The sequence below is a fragment of the Lithobates pipiens genome, unplaced genomic scaffold, assembly GCF_037356315.1.
Source record: "Lithobates pipiens isolate NorthernLeopardFrog02 unplaced genomic scaffold, aLitPip1_a1.2 Scaffold_16, whole genome shotgun sequence".
Taxonomy (NCBI): Eukaryota; Metazoa; Chordata; class Amphibia; order Anura; family Ranidae; genus Lithobates; species Lithobates pipiens.
Window position 1 is genome coordinate 257609329 of NW_027507748.1, and position 25091 is coordinate 257634419.

General features: G+C 43.4%; 1 protein-coding gene across 1 annotated transcript in view; it reads right to left on the reverse strand.

Annotated features, from left to right (window-relative positions):
• Nucleotides 1-25091, reverse strand: part of LOC143984135 (S-adenosylhomocysteine hydrolase-like protein 1) — a 521010-nt gene that overhangs the window by 346630 nt on the left and 149289 nt on the right. The window contains exons 4-5 of the mRNA XM_077484446.1: nt 3057-3163; nt 547-663 (exon numbers count right to left, since the gene is read on the reverse strand). Coding sequence (XP_077340572.1) covers nt 547-663; nt 3057-3163 — 224 coding nt within the window. The remainder of the gene's footprint in view (nt 1-546; nt 664-3056; nt 3164-25091) is intronic.

The window sequence follows — 25091 nt, forward strand, 5'->3', positions numbered from 1 at the left end:
TCTGGGCGCCAAGGCTACAGTTAGAGGATACTAGCAGATTCCTGCCACAAATCCTCCAGTGGCTTTCAACACCACTGTGAGATTGTATTTTTATCAGGCTTGCCTTTTGTAATGAATGGCTGACTCCAATTACACCACTGGTCAGTGGATGCTTTTATAAACCAGACGTTTATATAAGTAAATTTTGGTATTTTTATCTTTTGTGTTTGCCTATCCTCTCTGTGGCATTGAATACATGTTGTTCTTGTTTATCACCAATACCAAGTCTCCAGCAGACTAATATAATACCTTTATGGCTCCTCAGTAGGGGATACTTCAAGACCCAGTTCTGTGTCATATAACAAGTCCTAAGTGCTTCCACAGAAATTATTTTGGTTTTGCTTATGTATGTACCATGTGCTTTTTTGCATTATAATATAAATATATAAACACATTTCTTACCTGCCATACAATGTAACCTTTTGCCATGACATAGTACAAATTATTTTCATTAACCCTACAAAGGATTATTTAAACCTTCAATTTATGCAGTAACATTCTCCTTACCCATCCAGGATGGACTCTCGACAGCAGTATAAGTTGTCGAACTTCTGTTTAGTTACAGAGTCGTTTACATTCATGGCAGGAACACACAGTTTACCAGCCTTGGATAATTGATACAGCCTGTAAAAGTGGCAGAAAACAAATACTTTCTATCAAATCTCAACAACAGATTTTAAAGCGGAGTTTCGCCAAAATAGTTTTTTTTTAAAGTCAGCAGCTACAAATACTGCATCTGCTGACTTTTAAAATATGGACACTTACCTGTCCAGGGAGCCCGCAATGTCGGCACTCGAAGCTGATCGGTCGCTCGACTCTCGGGTGCTGCCGCCGCCATCTTCGGTAAGGGATTAAGGTCACTTCCCGGTTCCCTACTGCGCATGCGCGAGTCACGCGGCGCAATCCGGATAGTCCCGATGCCTCTGGGACCCACGCGTTTCCCAGCAGACAGCAGGGGGGAAGGGAAGAGGCCTAGACTCCCGGAACCAGGAGCAAATGCCTGTATTATACAGGTATCTGCATCCCCCCTCCCCCCTGAAAGGTGCCAAATGTGACACGGGAGGGGGGGGGGGGGGGTTCGAAAAGCAGAGGTTCCATTTTTGTGTGAACCTCCGCTTTCAGTAAAGATGAACCATGAGTGAGAAGCCCTTTAAAAAAAAAAAAAAAAAAAAACAGAAAACTACACAACATTGCAAATATATCAAGAGGTTTTGGATTTAATTTTGGATGTTGAAATTCAATCCAACCTCTCTGTAAATTCCTTATCTTGGGAGTACAGGACAGGACATGGGGCTTTGTATTCATAGTCCAGGGGTTATATGCTAGCGACCTTCAGGTGATTAGACACTGGCCCATTACCAGTATGCTAATACAATGGCACTGGATATGCCAAAAGAGGAGCTCCAGTCTCCCCCTAAAAAAATTTAAGTCAGCAGCTACAAATTCTGTAGCTGCTGACTATTAATATAAGGATACTTTTATATGTCCAGGCATCCAGCTATGTCGGCATCTGAGCCGATTCTTCAATCGGCTTCGAGTGCAGGCGCTGGCATCTTCACCAAGGGAAACCAGCAGTAAAACCTTCAGGCTTCACTGCTGGTATAATACCGTGGCTCCATAGTAGATGTCATAAGCACTTCCATAGCGATTATTTTTGGTTTTGCTATGTATGTACCATGTGATTACTTTCAGGTTTCACAGCCAGTTTCCTACTGTGCATCCGCGTGTTGTGCTGCGCTTTATAAATCGTCTCACCGTCTTCTGGGACCTGTGTGTGCCCCAGAAGGCATCAGGGGCAAGGAGGGGCTGGACATACTCGAAGATCGTCCTGGCGATCTTAACCGAAAGTGTCAAAACCAGGTACCTGCAACCCCCCAAAAAAATGACAAAGGTGGCAGTGGAGGGTGAAAACTAGCGGACCTTCCCCTTTTGGGTGGAGGTCTGCTTTAAACACTGGCCCTTCATTAGGAAGTTGCCCCTTGGATGTATGCTCATATGTTCCTATAACCACACCCACTCGGAGACTCCAGTTTTTTTGGCAAACAATAAGGAGAGACAACAGGAGATAGAGGAAAGGGTCCTGTCTCCTATATTGTACTTCAAGATAAGAAATTTACAGGCGAGTCAAATTCCCCTTTGCCCCAATTGTACAGTGCAGGAAACAGAACTTGTAATCATAGACCATAGGATGTCTCCAAACATACTGAGGGGTTGGCAACAACAGAACTGCCAATAGGTCCACAATAATTTGGACTGCTCTGGTATTTTGAAAGAAAATAAAGCAAACATTCTTTTTCTAATATTTCAGTCTTTCTTCCTTTTAGTATCACAGTGGAACCTTGAGTAACGCAGTTAGCAAATGTTTTGAAAGAGCAGAAACTTTTTTTTTTTTTTTAATTCTGACTCAGTTTGCAAATGTTGTCTCGCAAAACGAGCAGAATTCAAGCTAATGGGGTTTGCAGTACCGCATTTGGCCAGAGGTGCGGAGGCACCGGTGACACTCGGAACTGTTCGGAAATACTTGTAATCACTCGGAAACAGCAACACTCTGTTCCCGAACCTTTCGGAGTTCAGCTGAGCTGTCCCAGAGTATTTCCGAGGCTCTCCAGCATCTCCCCACCCCTGGCCTTGACTTCTATGGGGAAATTTCCTTTGATATGCAAGTGCTTTGGATTACAAGCATTCTCCTGGAATGGATTGTGCTCGTAATCCAAGGTTCTACTGTATATAGTAACATTTTTAAATAAATAAAATAAATAAATACAGAAAGCGCTATTGGTCTCAAAAATTATATAAAATTAATTTGGGTGCAGTAATGCATGGCCAAGTGATTGTCAGTCAAGCTATCACAGCACTGGCAACTAAAGAATGACCGGGTAATGAAGGAGGTATGTACAGTCTGGCTCTTAAGTAGCCAAAATATTACTAACAGAATAAGAAAGTGAAAATAATGAAAAGGCCCAAGACCTGGTTCATATTAGTGTGATTTCAGGTTGCAGGCTCCAAATCTAGCTCACCTGTGCACTCCAGTCACGCTTTCCTCCACAATGCCTCGAATCTTTTTATAAACATTTAGATATTTCTTGTAAACCCAGTGAGTCAAATCACCTCCATCATCAAGGATCTGGGATATAAAAAAGGTATTTAGAAAAATACTATTGACTAGGACTCAATTTTCATAGCTGCATTGACAGTACATTCCTGCAAAAAGCAAAAAGGAAAAAGGAAAAAAATAAAAATCACATCTTGATGCATTAACATCTGAAACCTTTGTCAATACATTTACAACACAGCCCCATGACCATTTTATTCATTAATTATAATTCTCCAACTGCCAACAGTGTAAAACTTTCAGTTTTCAAATCGGACAGTATGTAAAGAAGCTACTAGTTGCAGTTGAGTCTTCTGCAAACTAACCTGAGCCATAAAAATTCAAGTATACTGAAAACTGCAATAATTCAACAGCCTCAGCGAGCCACAGACTGAAAAACCTCTTCCAGAGAATACATCAATTTGTTTCACGATGATTTTATATGCAAATAATAGCATGCAATCAATCTGCCATCATTTTTTCTATGTGCAGATATTTTATCACATGTTTAACTAATGCTGGAATGGCTTTTGCAATACAAAATGTATGCAACACCGTCATTTTTGCTGTCTAAGTTATCTTGTCCTTGAGGACACAGAGAAAGCTGAAATAGTATGTGGGTTCACCCATATGACACTGAGGTTACACTATGGGGTATATTTTATTATTTTTTTTGGCACCTTACCCAAACAATCTAAACTTTTAATTTTTTTTTGTTATATAATCCCACATTTTAAAAGCTTCTTGTGGGGCACGCCGTACGTTTGCTTCCGGGGGAGCGGCTCTGGCAGCATGGAGTGAGTGGATGATGGATTAGAACGCTGTAGCACGACGGTGCAGTCCGCTGGAGATTGTTCGGAATAAGCCTATGAGACTGCTTACTTCTGGTTGGAGACTGTTCAGAATAAACCTATGAGATTGCTTATTTCTCATGTCGAAAAGGGGAAAATCTGCAGGAGTGCCCTACGTTCCTAGACACCAGTATATCACACGCTATCTGACCGTAAGGAATAATACTGGCGAGGCATCAGATGTGGAGATGGCGCCCGTGCAGGAGCTACGTTCGGATGTGCCGCGGGTATTGGATACGTCTGTCCGAGCTGCTGAGATGGTAGCAGCGGTACGAATGGAGAGAGAGAGGATGGTAATAACTCCTCACCTACACAGGAAAACGAACAAGGGAAGACACAGACAGCAATACTGACGCCAGAATCTGGAGGCTTAAACCCTTTGTATGTGGATGGAGATCTACGACAGATGATCCTAGCACTTCCAACAAAAGAAGATATCCACGCACTGCTGAAAGGTATAAAGGATGTGCTGAGAGAGGAGCTGAAAGAAGTCCGGGATACAGTTGTGAATGTGGAACGGAAAGTGATCCATCCAGAGACACAGCAGGGTGAAGTGGATACCCGGTTGCAGGTGATGGAGGAGAAGCTACTCCTCCAGCATCAGAGGCTGATAAAGTTGCAAATACAGTCTGAGGAGGCAGAAGACAGAAGCAGGAGGAACGTAAGGGGGATTCCTGAAAAAAGTATGGGGGTGAATCTGCGTGAAATAGTAGTATCTGAGATCTTTAATCAAATATTCCATAAGCCTCCTAAAAATATGATTGAAGTAGAGCGTGTACATAGAATCCCCACTGCCAGTGATATAGGCTATGCTAAGCCTCGGGATGTGCTGTGTCGGATCCACTTTTTCAGAGTGAGAGAGGACATAATAAGGGCAATTTGTCAGAAAGGCTCAGTGGTATATAAGGGGGCTGAAATACAAGTGAATCCAGATTTATGCCTCCAGACAAAAAATAGACGCCGGATGCTGAAACCCCTATTGGACTTAATTCGCTCTAAGGATGCCACGTACCGATGGGGGTATCCACTTTCGCTACATATTAAAAAGGAGGAGCATAGCTTTTACTTGCATGACTTTGATCAGCTACCGGATTTATTCTATTTTTTGGGAACAGAGGTAATAGAGGTTCCAGTATGGACAGAGATGTTACCATGGAGGGAGTTGATTCCACGTCATTAGAAGAGAACTCAATGGGCAAGAATAATGATGACTATACATTTTGACTTTCTCTATAGGAATACCGAGGCAACTGTTTGATTTTCCCCTCCCCCTATTTTTTTTTCCCCGCAATGTGATGGAGACTTTCAGGTTTTTGTCTCATTTTTGGGAGTGGGGCTATTGGATAATATATTGGTTTTTTTTTGTTTTTGTGCTCATTTTTAATCATACAGGGGGTGGGTGGGGAGGGGAGAGGGAGGATGGGCATATATTTTCGGATTATAATGTGTGTACAATTATAAGGATACTATGAGGGAGTGGGAAATATACTGATTATAAGATAGAAGAGGGCACTAATATAATGTTTTTTTTTGTTTGTTTTTTTTGGGGGGGATACACTTGGTGAACTTGAATGATATGGTCCAAGGAGTGATGAGTGGACCTCTTAATATGGGTTAGAAATGTTTGTAGGGGGAGGGGTGTGGACATGTGCACAGGTTTGAGGGGGGATGAGGGAGGGGGAGGTTCTGCCTTAATTTTTATTTTTTATTTTTTATTAATTATACAGGGGGTGGGTGGGGAGGGGAGAGGGATGATGGATATGTATATTGGATTATAATGTGTGTATAATTATAATACTAGGAGGGAGTGGGAAAATACACTGATAATAAACAGAAAAGGGGGCACCAATATAATGTGTTTTTTTTTCCTTCATTCCTCTCTTCTCTTCTTCCTCTGGTGTCTCCCTCTCCCCTCTTCCTCTTGATTGTACTCGGGAGATTTATTAGTTCTGACCCGGGGAGAGGATCTTGTCTGGGAGGGACAAAATGACTAGGATTACTTTGACATCATATAATGTGAAAGGGCTAAACAGCCCAATAAAACGGACAAGGTTATTGGATGAACTATGGAGACTTAAAAACGCAAATTATTTTTCTCCAGGAGACACATTTTAAAAAAGACAAAATTCCTAAATTGGGGAATTACAGGTACCCTATAGCATAGTGCTTCACACAGTCTGCCAAATCAAGTGGGGTCTCAATTTTGATTTCGAAACAAATTCCATGGAAGGAAATAAAAATAGTTACAGAGGAAAAATTTAATCTCCTTATTGTTAAGGGGGTGCTTGGAGACCAAAAAGTCACTCTGGTTAATACCTGCCCAATGAAGATCAGGTCCCTGCATTAGAGACATATCTTCAGTTGATACAGCAACACAAGAAGAGCTCTCTAGTGGGAGGAGACCTCAATATAGCACTTAACCCAGTTCTGGATGCGTCAAAAAGGGGTCTCTCACATATCAAATAGGAAGTTGAAGTTGGAGAGTAAAAAGAAGTCTACAAGAGTGGCAGTTGGTGGATACGTGGAGGACTCTACATGCGTATGATAGAGACTACACGTTTTTCTCAACTAATCATAAGTAGGGATGCACCGAAATTTCGGCCGCGAAACATATCGGCCGAAAATTGTGTTTTCGGCAAATTGCCAAAAGGAAAATCTTGCCAATAATGGGGCCGAAAATGGGGGTGGGGCCTGTGTGGGGCTCCGCCCCTGGTGCCGCCCATTGCACGGGTGTTTTCCTGGCTTGTCCCCAGTCCTCTGTCCTCCCTCCTCCGTCCTCCCTCCTCCTTTCCTCCCGCCCGACAGTGCGGTGATCTCCGTGTGTCACGGAGCTGTGCATTGAATTGCCTGGGCGGCTGCAGTAACAATGTCCCGCCTCCTGTGACAGACGGTACACTGATCCAATGGCGGGACATTGAATCAGCGTGACGTGATTACAGGAGGCGGGACATTGTTACTGCAGCCGCCCAGGCAATTCAAATGTTCACAGTCATGAGACCAGTCTCAAAAAGTCTCAAAAAGGAATATTTCCTATCGTGGAACTCATGAAATTTTCAAATAACATTCCTGAAGTTGAAACTCCTAAACATTTCAGGCCTCAGAAACTCTTGAAATCAGATTGTAAAATAGTTATTGAAGGTGGATACTCTTACCGGATAGGTTGGACACATCCACCATATAGCAGTGTGTCGTTAAAGCTTATGGGAGGCTCAGATAGCACAAACCCAGGGGTAGCTGGCCCGATAGTAGTTCACCTCAGGGTTCCTCGCCTTGAATCCCTTGTAGTCTCCAATTGGGGGAGGTAGATAAGCCTTCCGGACCACAGACAGCTGTAGAACTTGGCACCAAATGTCTCATAAAAGTTCACCATAGGGGGGGAAAAACATAGAAAAACGCCTCTCATGGTGAAATTCAACCAGTAATGATTTATTGAAAATATTTGGATAAAAAACAAACAAATTGTCCATAACAAAATCACGTGATACTTATATAAAAACAAAATAGCAACGCGGGGAGCAGAAAAATGTTGGCCCTATGCGTTTCGACCACAAAGTCGTCTACTGGGGCATAACCTGACTCACATTGTAAGCGGGATAGACTCGGTCACCTCAAGGATTGGGAAATATATAGATTTTTATTTGCAACCCTTAGTTAAAGAAAGACATACCCTCTTACTTGAAGGATACCCGTGACACTATCAATCTGCTAGAACAAGAAGAATATCATGACAATCTTCTCATGGTAACAGCAGATATGTCAGCCCTATATACATCTATTCTGTTGGATTTGGGTTTAGCTGCTGTTGAGTTTCTTCTATTCAAGAAGTCTGCCCTGCTATTGATTCACAGGAATTACATTATGGAGTTATTAAAGTGTGCCACAGACCACAATTATTTCTGGTTTAAAGATGAGTTTTACTCTCAAATTAAGGGCGTGGCTATGGGGGCTAAGTATGCCCCAGTCTAGCCAATTTATTTATGGCACAATGGGAGGAGGATGTCGTCTATGCCCATAAGAGACCAGAATTAGTCTTATGGGCCAGGTATATAGACAACATCCTCCTCCTTTGGAAAGGTGACACTGCATCACTTTCAAGTTTTATGGCAGAGCTGAACACTAATAACCGGGGTATTTCCCTTACCTTTGAAGTGAGTGCCAACACTATACATTTCCTTGATCTATAAATTTCAGTGATCAACCAGCAATTGGTGTTGTGGACCTACTTCAAATCTACAAATCGTAACGGATATATTCCGGTGGACAGTTGTCACCACCAACAGTGGTTGAAGTCCATCCCGAAAAGGACAATTCTTGCGTCTCCGATGAAATGGTTCTAATACAGGAGATTATTTGTCCCAATCAGCCATTTTGAGACAAAGGTTCCTGGAGAAAGGTTACAGACCTGAAACCTTGGATAGGGACATCACATCTGTACAACAAATCGATAGAAGATCATTGCTGGTTTCCAAACCGAAAATCAGAGAAAGGGATCATTTCAAATGGTCTTTTTTTACGTCTTTCTCAGTCCAACATAGGGAAATTACAAAGATAATCAATAGACATTGGAAGATTCTACTCAACGATAAAATATTGGGACCGGCCCTACCTGAACGGGCGGGCATTATATTTAGGGGTGCCCACTCTGTCAGAGGGGAGTTGGCCACCAATACCATTGACCCTCCTAAGAAACCGACATTCTTTTCAGAGTGCAGGGGTTATTTCCCCTGCAGAAAGTGCAATGTGTGTTCACACAATGTTTTGAAGCGTAAATCTGACACCTTTACATCAAGTGTCACATCCCATGTATACAATATGAAACATTTTACCACGTGCACCACAAAATATATTGTATATTTAATTACATGTCCATGTAAAATGCAATTTTATTTATTTTCTTGCTCGTTGTTAATGATCGGCACTGGGCCAGGGGTGCTATAGGGGGCGCTTTTATGTTTTATGTTAGGTACCACTCTATGGAACGCCTCAGCGATTTACTGATTGTTGTTCCGTTTAGGACACTTGCCAGCAACCACCCCTATTGGCCGCATCATGCCCGGTGACACAATTTCATGTTTGCGTTCTGGCTGTTGGAACGCGGATAGGGTGTATCGGATGTTCCCAGATATGGTGCTTATTTTGATTGCGTCATGCGGTCCCCATTTGCGCTCCTGTTGGTGGAGCGCGGAAGGGGTTTATAGAGAGTTCTCGGATATGACATCGATAGGTGTTTACCTTAAACGTCATTTCCCCTCTCCCTAGAACAAGGTGTGGAACGCAGATCGACGCCGATGTTTTTGTGATACCATTGCCCATTAGAAGATATTGGGGCGGCAAACTATGTATTAAGGAGGTTCTGGCACCACATAGGGGCGTGGGTTTGCTATGTAGCAATTGGTACTTTGATAGTAAACACATTCACTTCCTGTTTCCGGTATATATGCTGGAACGATTTAGGTTTCCAGTTGGAGCTTGCATTTTGGGGCTCATGTCCACAATATAAATTAGTATCTGACACATCAAAGAACCAACCAGGTATGTGATACTGGATGTAGAGAGCTATGCAGAGTGTCCTGTTTGCGTCTTTAACGTTGTGTGAGCACATTCATGGGTTAATGTTGTGGGTGGTCACTTCCTATGGGCCTCTATTATTGCTTAATTACTTAGTTTATAAATTGTGGCAATGTGGGGGAGTCAGATTATGCCCCAGTAGACGACTTTGCGGTCGAAATGCATAGGGCCAGCATTTTTCTGCTCCCCACATTGCTATTTTGTTTTTATTTAATTATCACGTGATTTTTATGGACAATTTGTTCTATTTGTTTTTTATCCAAATATTACTGGTTGAATTTTACCATGAGAGGCGTTTTTCTATGTTTTCCCCCCATGGTGAACTTTTATGAGACATTTGGTGCCAAGTTCTACAGCTGTCTGTGGTTCGGAAGGCTTATCTACCTCCCCCAATTGGAGACTACAACGGATTTAAGAAGAAGAACCCTGAGGTGAACTACCATCCACCGGCTACCCCTGGGTTTGTGCTATCGGAGCCTCACATAAGCTTTAACGACACACTGCTATATAGCACCCCTGGCTCAGTGCCGATCATTAACAACAAGCAATAAAATAAATAAAATAGAATAGATTAATGAAATATAGAAATTGTGTACATCAGGTAAGCTGAATCCATATGAGGCTAGAGGACAAAATCCAATGGAAATGGGCCATGACAACACAGCCAATCCACACAGAATGTCCAAATCTACCACCCCATAATCAATCCATATACAGAAATTGAATATACACTGACAAGGAAAAAGAGAAGAGGTGCCACTCACCCCGGTCTATGAAACAGTTGATATCCCAATCAACGGTCATGCCATGGGGCGAGTAGCACCTCAACTTGTATATCCAATAAGTTTCAAGTCGGGACATACCCCTAACCCGTGATTCACCCCTCCAATGGGGGATGAACTTGTCTATCACTTGAAACATAGTACCTTTGGGGTCTTTCTGATGGTGTTCCAAGTAATGGCGGGGTACTGTACGTTTGTCGCAACCTTTTTTGATTTTCGCAATATGTTCATTTACTCGAACGAAAAACTCTTTTGGTGCGACCCACATATTGCATTTTAAATGGACATGTAATTAAATATACAATATATTTAGTGGTGCACGTGGTAAAATGTTTCATATTGTATACATGGGATGTGACACTTGATGTAAAGGTGTCAGATTTACGCTTCAAAACATTGTGTGAGCACACGTTGCACTTTCTGCAGGGGAAATAACCCCTGCACTCTGAAAAGAATGTCGGTTTCTTAGGAGGGTCAATGGTATTGGTGGCCAACTCCACTCTGACAGAGTGGGCGCCCCTAAATATAATGCCCGCCCGTTCAGGTAGAGCCAGTCCCAATATTTTATCGTTGAGTAGAACCTTCCAATGTCTATTGATTATCTTCCTAATTTCCCTATGCTGGACTGAGAAAGACGTAAAAAAAAGACCATTTGAAATGGTCCCTTTCTCTGATTTTCAGTTTGGAAACCAGCAATGATCTTCTATCGATTTGTTGTACAGATGTGATGTCCCTATCCAAGCTTTCAGGTCTGTAACCTTTCTCCAGGAACCTTTGTCTCAAAATGGCTGATTGGGACAAATAATTTCCTGTATTAGAACCATTTCGTCGGAGACGCAAGAATTGTCCTTTTCGGGATGGACTTCAACCACTGTTGGTGGTGACAACTGTCCACCGGAATATATCCGTTACGATCTGTAGATTTGAAGTAGGTCCGCAACACCAATTGCTGGTTGATCACTGAAATTTCTAGATCAAGGAAATGTATAGTGTTGGCACTCACTTCAAAGGTAAGGGAAATACCCCGGTTATTAGCGTTCAGCTCTGCCATAAAACTTGAAAGTGATGCAGTGTCACCTTTCCAAAGGAGGAGGATGTTGTCTATATACCTGGCCCATAAGACTAATTCTGGTCTCTTATGGGCATAGACGACATCCTCCTCCCATTGTGCCATAAATAAATTGGCTAGACTGGGGCATACTTAGCCCCCATAGCCACGCCCTTAATTTGAGAGTAAAACTCATCTTTAAACCAGAAATAATTGTGGTCTGTGGCACACTTTAATAACTCCATAATGTAATTCCTGTGAATCAATGGCAGGGCAGACTTCTTGAATAGAAGAAACTCAACAGCAGCTAAACCCAAATCCAACAGAATAGATGTATATAGGGCTGACATATCTGCTGTTACCATGAGAAGATTGTCATAATATTCTACTTGTTCTAGCAGATTGATAGTGTCACAGGTATCCTTCAAGTAAGAGGGTATGTCTTTAACTAAGGGTTGCAAATAAAAATCTATATATTTCCCAATCCTTGAGGTGACCGAGTCTATCCCGCTTACAATGTGAGTCAGGTTATGCCCCAGTAGACGACTTTGTGGTCGAAAAGCATAGGTCCAAAATTTTTCTGCTCCCTGCGTTGCTATTTTGTTTTTATATAATTATCACGTGATTTTTTATGGACAATTTGTTCTATTTGTTTTTTATCCAAATATTTTCAATAAATCGTTACTGGTTGAATTTCACCATGAGAGCCGTTTTTCTATGTTTTTCCCCCCTATGGTGAACTTTTATGAGACATTTGGTGCCAAGTTCTACAGCTGTCTGTGGTCCGGAAGGCTTATCTACCTCCCCCAATTGGAGACTACAAGGGATTCAAGGCAAGGAACCCTGAGGTGAACTACTATCGGGCCGGCTACCCCTGGGTTTGTGCTGTCTGAGCCTCCCATAAGCTTTAACGACACACTGCTATATGGTGGATGTGTCCAACCTATCCGGTAAGAGTATCCACCTTCAATAACTATTTTACAATCTGATTTCAAGAGTTTCTGAGGCCTGAAATGTTTAGGAGTTTCAACTTCAGGAATGTTATTTGAAAATTTCATGAGTTCCACGATAGGAAATATTCCTTTTTGAGACTTTTTGAGACTGGTCTCATGACTGTGAACATTTTTCCGGGACTCTGGTGGATTGTTCCCGTTTATTTTTTGTACACACACACTTATTTTACATATAGATGTTTTTTAACGCTGCACTTATTTAATTTATTAATTATTCATAAGACATATACGAGGATTGATTATATTTTTGTGTCACAGGAAGTTCGAATACATTTATCGGAAGCTTTTATAGGGTCATTTACCCTCTTGGATCATGCACCAACTAGGTGTACTTTAGAGATAGGAAAGCCAGTGCCCCGAGAGTAGCATTACTAAAATCTAAAATGAATGAGACACTGTTGAAAGACCCGGAGTGTGAGAAACAGGTTACTCAAGAACTGGATTCCTTTTTTGAGATTAATGATACAGGTGAAGTTTCAGCCCTCTGTTTATGGGAAACACATAAATGCGTTATTAGAGGGATTTTGATATCTCTGGGAGCAAGGAGAAAACATCTTATGACGGCACAGATAGATCAGCTACTCAAAGAGATTAAGAAAAATAACCATAAGAATTCACAAACTCCACAAATAGAGGAAAAATTAACATGGCTATGGGAAGAGTTAAATTCATTACTCATAGAGAAGGCAAAAGCTAAACTGACACGATGTAGGCGAACATTTTATGAACATGGTAATAAACCGAGTAGAATCCTGGCCCGGGCACTAAGACAAGAGTGAGGAATTATATCCCCCATATTAAAACAAAAGATGTGTTAGTGGATTCATCACAGAAGACTGCACAGGTCTTTAAGGATTATTATGCCAATCTAGATCGATTAGAAGGGCAGAACTCATCTGACTCAACTAATAGCAGATTGGAGGAGGCAAAGAGATATCTTGAAGCTTCAAGGATGCCGAAGCTCCCAAAAGAGACAATTAGAGCTTTGGACATACCCCTGATGGTGGAGGAGTTCCAGGCGGCTCTCAAAACTCTGAAACCAGGTAAGGCCCCTGGGCTGGATGGTTATACCTTATTGTACTATAGGGTATTTTCAGAGAAACTGGCACAGAGATCTGTGACAGCCTTTAACTCCCTACAAGAAGGGCAAACAATACCAGCTGAAACTCTACTGGCTCACATAGCTGTTATTTTTAAGGAAGGGAAGGATTCATCAGTATGCTTGACTTATCGCCCGATATCTCTGCTTAATGTGGACTTAAAGATCTTTACAAAGATTATAGCTACCAGATTATTGAGCTATGTCTCTAATCGGATAGATCCGGATCAGGTTGGGTTTACTCCAGGTAGGGAGGGTAGAGAGAATACTCAGAGAGTGATAAGTGCCATACATCTTTCTAAGTTCCAGCATACCCCCTAGTGCTGATATCTGCTGACGCGGAGAAAGCTTTTGATAGAGTCGATTGGAGCTTTCTAAAAGCTATGATACAACATATCGGACTGGGGGAAGGAATGCAGAGTTGGATATTAAATATATATTCCAAACCATCAGCGCGAGCCAAGATAAATGACATTCTGTCAGAACGGTTTTTAATATTAAACGGGACTCGTCAGGGTTGTCCGCTATCACCTATCATTTTCATCCTGACCTTAGAACCGTTTTTAAGAAAGATTAGAGCCAAAGGAGATGTGAGGGGGATTCGGACTAAGAGTAGAGAACATAAAGTTGCTGCTTATGCAGACGACTTGATGTTTTTTTTATCACATCCCCCCTGACATCTCTTCCATCATTAGTACAGGAAATACGTAGATATGGGGAGCTGTCCAACTTTAGGGTGAATTATGAAAAATAAGAGGCGATGGGGCTGGAGTTGAGCGATACCCTCCATCATCAGATCGCCTCTCAATTCTCCTTTAAGTGGACAGATTCACATCTTGGTTATCTGGGAGTAAAGATACCAAAGAAACTAGTTAGAATCTATGGGTTGAACTATGCTCCAATGACCTGACAACTTAAAATGGATTTCCAGCGCTGGAATAGAGAGATTTTCACTTGGTTTGGAAGGATCAACATTATCAAAATGAACGTTATGCCAAGACTGTTGTATTTGTTTCAAACAATACCCATAGAAATTCCAATAAAATTTTAAGAGATATCAGATCGGAGTTTATGAATTTTATATGGGCGGGAAAACCAGCAAGATTAAGCAGAAACATTTTATCCCTTCCTAAGGAGAAGGGTGGGGGGGGGGGGGGGGGCTGGGGTCCCAGATCCAGTTAAATACTACCAGGCCACGCAGTTGGCAAGGGTGTTAGACTGGTGTGTCCATGAAAAAAATTAAAAAAACATGGATTGAAATGGAACAGGCAGTTATCGATCCTCCCTTAGAATTGCATGGATGCCAGACAGAGATATTACGCAATCTAAGAGACATTCAGTAGTTGGGGGAACTATAGGAACGGTTAAAAGATTGATTAAAACTACTCCCATTTCGTCAGTCCCGACTCCAATGGTCCCAGTTTTGGGTACACTGACCTTTCAACCAGGAATGACAGATCCCTGTTTCAGGGCTCTGGCAAATAGGGGTATTAGCAGGCTTGTGCATTTTTCAATAGAAGGTCGAGTTATGGCTAGCAGAGAGATAGAAAGAAATGTTTCAGAAGATCTAGATTTTTTACGTCGGGGACAGTTGAGTACGTATATCCAGACTAAGATGGGGATGGTACGGGATCCATGAATTTTTTTAAATACTGTGTCTGAAGGGAGAATCACTAAGACACTCCCTGTCATATCTATACGCTTTATTAATTGAAGCTGAGATCCCACAGATTTTGCCTTTTATACAGCGGTGGGAAGCAGACTTAGGGGGGCCTTTCTTGCAGGTCCAAAAGGAGAGGATCTTGCGTTTTACTCTTAAGGCCTCAGTGGCAAGCAGGTACCAAGAAGGAGGGTACAAAATCCTCACCAGGTGGTACAGGACTCCGGCAGCATTACATCACATGTTTCCTGAAGTATCTGATGTCTGCTGGAGATGCAAGGAAACAGAAGGTACCATGATAGATATCTTCTGGGAATGTTCAAAACAGAGAATTTTGGAAGAAGGTTGAGGTGACGGTAGAAGAGATTACGGGTGTGAGGCTTGGAGATAATCCAGCGACTTATTTACTTCATGATACCCAGCTATCAAATGAGAAGTATAAATACTCATTGTTAAAGCATCTGCTTACTGCAGCCAAAGCATGTATTCCAGCTATGTGGAAAAGCAATATACCCCCCTCAAGAACCCAATGGTTGGGTAGGATCTCAGAGATCCAACAAATGGAGGATCTGACTATGACATTGAAAGAAAAGGAGGAAAAATATCGGAAGCTCTGATAGATCTGATAGAGGATGAGGATGGGGGGGGAGAGGAATGGACATTATTTGTTTTGTTTTTTATTTCTTCTCTTTCGGGTGTCCCTATGTTTAAATGGGTGATACCAGGAGAAGGGTTGGGTTTGGGGGGAGGGATTGGGGTGGGAGAGAAAGAAAATGGTATATACTGTATTTGTAATGGAAGAATGTGAAGGCAATTTGAAAATGATTATTATATATTTATAATGTAATTGAAGGTTACTGGATAAATTGCTTGATGAGAGGGGTTCATCACTGTTTTGTAATGATGAAAAGAAAAGGAAAAATAAAGAATTAAAAAAATAAGTGATTTTGTATAATTTTGATGAAATAGCCAGCAAAAATAAGTGTGACTATTTGATCAAACTAGGTATCAACAGCACAGCAAAGATACAAAAATGCTCAAAACAATAGAAAAAAAAATGCATACAAAAAAAGAAAAAGAAATAACAGAAGATGTTTAATTGTGATAATGTATGAAAAATAGGTGTGTATGTGTGTGTGTGTAAATGTATGCTTTTGTCTAAAATTGTGTCTGCAGCTAAAGGAGAATGAGAGAAAAGAAAGTGTTCTTCCCGTGTCTTGAAATTCAAATATAGTATCTTTGTTCAACTGCTGAACTAATTTTTTTTTTTTTTTTTTAACAGAAACGTTTTTATTTGTCTCCAAAAGGAGAAGCAATTATACATACTAAAACCTATTGCGGCTTGTACAATGCATAAATACAATCTAAATGAATAATGTCATATATGAGACAATCAAATATTTTAGTATAGAATCGTGCAAGGATCATATTACAAATATACTTTACAGTAGTTGATTAAAGATGTTATTGCTCATGTTAGTATTATTTACTCATTGGTACCATAGCGCGAGTTGTACTAGAATACTAGCAGATCTCTAATGACTCTAGTTGTGGGGCGAGGGAAGAAGAAAAGGGATGGGGGGAGAGGAGGAGGGAGAGGGGAAGGGAGGAGCGAGAGGGAGGGGGAAAGCGCCATGAGGACGGCCGGGTTTTTTATTGCTTAGCCTATGCTCCTCAGATCTTTTCAACATTTTTGGGGCATTTACAGTTTATATATGTGAGTTTATAGAGTGGCAATGTGGAGTCCACCAGGGCTCTCCAATGGGAGACAATGGGAGGCTCGGGCTGCTTCCATCTAGTTAGGATAGTCTTTCTAGCATAAAACGAGGTATAGAACACAGTCTCTTATGCGTGTTGGGTGTAACACTGTCACATATTCCTAGAAGCAGAACAATTGGGTTCAGTCATATATGTAAAAAAACAAAGTCCTATATGTAGACGGCCCACTCAGTTGAGAACATCTACCACTTTCGACCAAAATTGTTTTATCACAGGGCAAGACCAGACAACACTTAGGAAGGTACCCAGCTCAGTACTGCATTTGTGGCATCTATCCGTTTGAGTTGGGTAAATTCTATAGAGTCTCTGCGGCATGTAGTATGCCTTGCGAAGGAATCTGAGTTGGATATATCGATCCCTTGCTGAGACCATCAGGGGAATATACTGCTGTGTCCCTTCTTCTCAATCGTCAGCAGCCAGGGCAGGCAAATCCTCCTTCCAATTAGTATACAGTCCAGACCCCCCATCAGATCCCTCACATGATATCCGAAGATACAAGGAGGAAAGGATACGGTCTATGTTCCTGGAAATCAGGAAACATTCCACTCCATGGGACTGTATGGTAACCCCCTCTGGGAACTGTGTCTGCACCACATGTCACAATTGTAGATACCGGAACAACCACCTTGAGGGACGCTGGAAGTTGGTCTTCAGTGTATCATGAGGATTCTACCCCCGACATAATTTATTGTACAACGTTAATTTCATATTTAGCCTATAAGGCCAGATCTGGGTATGACTGTAGGTGGTCTAATTTAGGATTGCCCCATAGTGGTGTGTAAGGGGAGATGGTATTGGGTCCATTGAGTTTCACAGACATTTTCTCCCAGACTCTGACAGTTGTTCACATAGGAGTTGTCATTTCGGGGTGGTTGCCTTGGGGCCCCTAAACACCAAGTTACTCATTGCCGAGTATGATTTTAGTATAGCCGCTTCCAAATTAACCGAAGGGTTAAATTGTGGTTGGGAGAACCAGCAGCGGACAGTCACAACAACCACTGCCCAGTAAAAATGTGGGAGTGCCAGACCACCCAATGAGAGAGGGAGCTGCAAGGTAGTCTGGGCAACCCTAGGGACTAGTCCTCCCCAGGTAAAAGTATTAAGTATTTGATCTAGTTTTCTGAAAAAGGAGTTAGGAATAGGGATGCAAGTGTTACGAAACACAGAGGAACTTAGGCAGAAATGTAATTTTAAGGAGATGAATCCTTCCCACAGGTGAGAGGGGTAGAAATTTCCAAGTTTGGCACCTAGCCAAAGTTAATGTAGGATTGGGTACACATTGTCTATCAGGTATAGAGAAGGGTCCCTTTGGATCTCAATCCCTAAGTACCTAAATTTGGAAACCAGGGTTAGTGGTATCTGGGGCGCGAGTGGGGGCAAGGTCTGGTATGGAGAAAAGAGGGTCAATTTGGTCCAGTTTATCCAGACGCCTGAGATAGATCCATAATGATCAATAATTTCCAGCACTGCTGTCGAGGATGCAGATGTGTCTGGGAGGTATAGTAATGCATAAAGGGAAAGCTTCTCTGTCAGCAGACCCACTGTTATCCCCTTAACTGCTTGGGAAGATCTAAGTAGGATGGCCAGGGGCTCTATGGCCAAGGCAATTACCCCCCGGGCATAGTGGGCACCCCTGCCTAGTTCCCCTACTCAGTAAAAAGGTGAGAGCATACCATTCGTCCAAACTCTTACAGAGGTGTCTATATAGCAGTCTTATCCAAGAGAAAAATTTGGGACCAAAGTTAAATCGGCCGAGCACTTGCTCCAGAAACTCCCACTCCAAGTCGAAGGCCTTCTCAGCGTCTAGAGAGGCCACGACACCTGGGGAATCCACCCTCTCTGCCGGGATATATTTGTGTACAAGCAGCGTAAATTGATGCCGGTACCTTTGTCCGGCATAAACCCCGTTTGATCACCATGAATTAGGGAGGGGGAGAGGATGACCGAGTTAAGTCTGGTTAAAAGGATTTTAGTAGTTAATTTGGTGTCTTCATTCAAGAGTGATATAGGACGGTAGGAAGCACATAGTGTAGGATCTTTATTGGGTCTGGGAATTACCACAATCACTTCCTCTGACAGAGAGATGAAGACAGCTCTCCTCCAGCATGGTCAGAAGTAGGTCATGAAATTTAGGGACAAGGAGCTCGCTGTTGGTCTTGTAGAATTCTGAAGGTAGGCCGTCAGGGCCTGGGGTTTTGCCTGATTGAAGTGCTGCCACTGCGACCTGTACCTTTAACAGTGATGGGAGCGTCTAAGGTATTGCGGGCCTCATCTGAGAGCTTCAGGAATTCTGTTTGGTCTAGAAAGTTGTGTAGGCTATCCAGGGTAAAGTCAGCTCAAGATGTATAAAGGTGATCATAATACCTGAGAAATTGGGCATTGATACTAAGAGGGTCAGATTGTAGCTCCCCATTGTCATCTGTAATATGAACTATGTGTGGCGTGGAGGAGCGTTTCCTAGCCAACCACGCTAGAAGTCTACCCGTCTTCTCCCCTTGTTCAAAAAGTCTCTGTGATTGAGAAAGCAACTGCTTCCTGGTGGTCTCAGCACTCAACAGGGAGATTTCCTTATGGAGGTATTGCATAGCGTCATATGTCAGTGCATCTTTAGTGTTCACGTATCTAGAATCTCTGCTTCCTCCAATGCAAGGCCCTTGTCCCTTCCTGACCCTATCAATGGCTGTTTTGTATTTCCCTCGAGTGTATGCCTTAAAGGCATCCCAGCGCTTTTGGGGGGGGGGGGGGGGGGGGTTGGCGTGCCACCATTGTGTACCCAGTAGATTCCCAGCTCTCCCTCAATCAGGGGGGCCCATCCGCTCATCAGTGATCCACAGCCCAGAGAGCTGCCATAGTGCAGATCCCACTGGCGAATCCGTGATTTTAATGAGAGGTGCGTGATCTTATATACCGCAGGGCAAGAGCTCCACCTCCTGGACCCAGGAGAGCAAGGAATCAGTGGTGTAGATCAAGGAAAAGGAGGCATATGTAGTCGAGTGACATGTAAACTTTTTCCTGGGTGCTTCAGTCTCCAGACATCTTTAAACCCATAGTCCTCTGCCCACTGGGATAGGGGGGAGTCACCGGGGGTGCCCCTCACTGAATCGGTCTAAAGCAGGGTTTGGAGTCATGTTAAAATCCCGGCTAGCACTACACCAGCTGAGGGATAATGTTCTATCAGCGGGATAAGCTTCCGCAGAATATCAATAGTAGCTGGGGGAGGTATGCAAGTTCCATTCTATCACACATTGCATGAAAGGCCACATATCTCCCCCCCTGGGTCAAGGTGGAGGTCTAGCAAGGTAAAGTTGAGAGACTTGTGGACCAGGACACTGACATCTCTAGAATATGATGAATAGGTTGAATGGTAATATGAGCCTATACAGGGCTTCCTGAGGGCAAGAGTCATGCTCCCCACTAAAATAGTCACCTGCAGTATACATACATAGGGAGTATATTTCTTTAGATACCAGATAGGTAAATACCAAAGACCGTTTGATCTTGAACAGTCCAAGACAAAATAGGCAGGGGAGTCATCAAAGCGTTATGGCATATTCCAGAAGGCAACGGAGCAGTAGCAGTAACATATAGGCTATGAGCATGCACAGAAAATTACATTATTCACTATTCTGAGAACAATGTAATGTCCCCAACCCCCCCAGCTCACACCACCCCCCAAACTTCTGAGTGCTTTCCATCCAAAAATAACCATGGCAACTGCCAATGGGGGATGTGAACAGAAGGACACCTGAATTCACAGTACATACAAAAAGTCCTCCTGCAAAATTTAAAGGATTAACGGTCTGAGATCACCCAGAAATAAAAAGATTCCGGGGGTACAAAAACTTAAAGCGGTTACAAACCGTCTCAAAGCTCAAAGTGGATGGATTCTTCCTTTTGGCAGCATAGTATGGAAATGTAAGGAAATGTAAGGGTAGTGTTCAGGTGCATGGGCAAGTCAGATATGGAGTCCTCTCCCTGGGCACCAACAGATTTCCAGGTTCAGGCATGTCTGCCTTCAGCATATATCAATGAGGGGGGACAATAGCTGGAGCACATTTTAGTCATGCATGCCAAGGAAATCAGACAAATATAAAAGGTAGAAACACTAAATCAGGCATATCACACATATCATGCTTTGTGTCAGCTTCTAGGTAAGGTCTCCAGCCAATGTAACGTATCTTCAGGGGAGGTAAAAAAAGCGCACCGTCTCACCATCTTGGACACGCGGCCTGGCGGGGAATAGCATGCTATATTTGATCTTTTTGTTGCACAGACTGAGCTTCACATGATCAAAGGAGTGGCAAAGCTTCTGGGTGGTGTCCACTGAATAATCAGGGAAGATCAGTTTTGCCCCATCTTGACGCAGCTGAACAATCTTCCTTGCCTCGCATAGGACCAAGTCGTGGTCCCTAAAATTTAGAAGCTCCAAAATGAACGTGCGTGGAGGAGCTCCCAGGGGTCCCTGGGCAGCAGGCATTTTATGCGCCCTCTCCACCTCAAAAATGTTAGAGAATTTCGGCGTACAGGAAAAGGGTTCTCAGCAGGTACTCTGCAAATGCCATGATGTCAGACCTCTCCAATCCTTCTGGCAGCCCCACTATGCAGAGGTTATTCCGTCTGTTCTCAGCATCTTCTGCTCAGGCCTCAAGAGTTTAATCTTCGTTTACGGCGTGTGGAGTGAGACTGTGTGGTCCTGCAGCATGTCCTCTGCATCCCTCACGTGGCGCTCTGCCTCTGTAAGGCAAGAGCAGAAGCAGACCATGTCCCTATGGAATAAACTAAAAATGTCCAATTGCAGATTTTCAATCTTACCCAGTTAGGGTTGATTGGCAGATGTTAATCTGTTTGGGATGCCATGTTGGTGGCATCGGCGGGACGAGGGCTCCATACAGCGGGAATGGGAGCAGCTCTGTGGGACTTGCGGGTGGACAGGGCACCTTTCCCCTTGGTCATACCATTCACTGCTGGCGGATCGTCCATTCCAGGCAGGGTAGGATAGCCAGTCTGCAGGGAAACAGGGCTAAAAGCCAGAAGTTGAGCGGGAGCTCTCTCACTGCACGTCTGCTCCGGTGGCCATTTTGGACACACCCCCAACTACTAACCAATCTTAATTAAGAAAAGGAGTGGGGAGGAGGAAGACATTTCTCAGCCCTCTGCTTGCTAGAAATGTTCATTGATGGATATACAATACATCATATTTACATATAAATCATACATATGTCCATAATTTACCTAATTATACCACATAACAAGATTAGGTATACATTACTTGCAAATTATAAGAAAATATATGCCAAAATATATGCCAAGCATAAGGTTAAAGTGACTGTAAAGTATCGTTAAAAAAAAAAAAAAAAAATAAAAAATAAAAAACACACACAAACATGTGCTCTGTGCAGTCGATTTGCAAAGGGCAGCCTGAAGCCTACTCTACCCACTTTGCTGCCCCTGGCCCCTCCCTCCTGTCGAGTGCCCCCACAGCAAGCAGCTTACTATGGGGGCACTCAAGCCGAGTCACAGCTCCCTGTGTCCGTTCAGAGCTGCAGTTCAGCGCCTCTCTTCTGATTGATAGCAGCGGGAGCCAATAATGCCGCTGCTGTGTCTCAGCCAATCAGGAGGGAGAGTTCCAGATGGCAAAGGGACAGGTGGACATCGCAGGATAGAATCCCCTCTCTCCGATTCCTGCACAACAAATGTGGATCGGGGGGAAAGTATAAATCAGGGCGTACTGGATCTATGGAACCACCAGAGCATCTGCTCCGATTGCAAGGGGATCTCTTGTTTGGGACACAAACCAATGTAGCTTGTTGCTGAACCTGGTTGCCAACAGATCGACATCTGGCCATCCCCAATGCTGGCAAATTTACTAGAAGAACTGCCAGGATGTTGATGAGCAGGTTCTGTTCTTGACCATCTCCCCTGAGCTGTGAGCCCCTCTAAGATCGCTCCCCATGTTCTCATATTGCAACCACCAGCTTAGGCTTAAGCGTGCCCGAGGAGATAAAAACATAGGATAATCCAGGGCTTGCCCTCTCCTGTTCCAAGCGAAAAAGATATCCTGTTGTATAGGACTGGAATTGGGCATAGCGCTCTGCCTCAAAGGAGGATTTCATACGTCCTAGAAGACTCATACAGAGCCGAATGGAGGGTTGTCTGGTGGCCCTTATCTGACACACCTGATCCTTCAGGGCACAGATCCTTACGGGTGGAAAAAATACCCTTGCCTGGAAGGTATCTAGGATCAGACCTAAATACTTCAGACTTTGAGCTGGTCTCAAGGCTGACTTTTCGGTATTTATGGCCCAGTTTTATGAATACTGCACTGTGCAGGCTATGCTCTGTTCTAAAGCCTGTAGTGAGTGATCTCTGAGGGGGTTATCTAGGTACCCGAACACCAAGATTCCCTGGGCCCTTAAAAGACCCAGTACTGGTGCTAAGATCTTTGTGAACACCCGGGGAGCTGTGGCAAGCCCAAAGAGCAGAGCCACAAACTAAAAAGGATGTTCCTCTACTGCAAATTGCATGAACCTCTGATGAGGTCGAAAGAGGGGTACATGTAAATACGCATCCTTGATATAGATGGAGGCTAGAAAGTCTTCCATCTGGAGCGAGGCGACTACTGAGTGGAAATACGCCATCCAAAAGGACTGGATTAATACATACTGGTTCAGGGACCTTAGATCCAAAATAGGCCTTGTGTCCCTGTTTGGTTTTTGAACCGTGAACAGGTTTAAATAAAATCCTGCGCCCCTTTCAGATACAGGAACCTGTATGATCACTCCCTGATGCACTAAATCATCTAGTGTCTGAAACAATAACTTTGAAGGGTCGGAGGGGATGCTGGATCTCAGAAACCTCTGAGGGGGAACCCCCTGTAATTCCAGCTTGTAACTGTGGGATACGGTCGAGATGACCCACTCGTTCTCCAAATGTATACAAAGTGCAACAGACTGCCCCCTCTCCTGATAGAGTGGGGGTGTTCCCTCAAAAGGAGGGTTTGGTGCTGGGTTTAGAAGCGTTTTGCTCCCCGGGGTTTCTTCTGGCCCTGTGGCTTGCCCCTGGCTCTAGTGCCCTGTTGGCGACGTAACTACCTTGGTGCTGAGACACCTGGAGAAGCGATCCCTGAGGTTTTAAACGAGGGACGCCTGGTCCTTCTCTTCACAGGAAGTAGAGAACTCTTCCTTTCTGGAAATCTTTTGGATATATTTGTCCAAATTATCACCAAACGTTGCCCATGAAAGGGGAACCTGCCAATAACTTCCTACAAGGAAGCTCGGCTGACCAGTTCTTAAAGTGATACTAAAGCTTTGTTTTTTTTTGTTTTTTAAATAACAAACATGTCATATTTACCTCCACTGTGCAGCTCGTTTTGCACAGCGTGGCCCTGAACATACTCTTCTGGGGTCCCTTGGCAGCTCTCATGGCTCCTCCCCACATTAGATAACCCCCTAGGAGAAGCGCTCTCCCAAGGGGGTTACCTTGCGGCGCGCTCCCGAGTCATTCATTTGGTGTCCATAAAAGCTGAATTTATGACTCGGCCCCACCCCCCAGATCATTGGATTCGATTGACAGTAGCTGGAGCCAATGGCTGCGCTGCCATCAATCTATCCAATCAAAGCTGGGACTCAGGTAAGTAAAATGGGGGGGCTAGGGGGCTAGTGACTGCCAGGTGTTTGTGAAAAAAACATGAGCCTTTAAAACCCCTTTAAGCAACATAAATGTCTGGGCATGTGTGCAGACAGGAGAGCCAAATTGATAAACCTGCTGTATTGAATCCTGCATCAACAGCAAAACACAGTGCTCGAGATATATCTGCTCTGCTTTCAGCAGGATCATCCTCTTGGGTAGGCCTGTCAGGCCCTCTGACCGGATCTTTTAAGAGATCCTTTTATTGGGACAGCTGGCTGAATAGCTGAACTGGCCAAGGAAAAGGAAGCTTCTAATAGTGACTTCAGTTTCTTGTTAATAGGGTCCTTCAAGCCCTGTGGATTATCCCCCTGACAAATAAAGTTCTTGCTTAACCACTTGCTTACTGGGCACTTAATCCCCCTCAGTCCCAGACCAATTTTCAGCTTTCAGCGCTGATGCACTTTGAGTGACAATTACGCGGTCATACAACACTGTACCCAAATGAAATTTTTATCATTTTTTTCCCACAAAT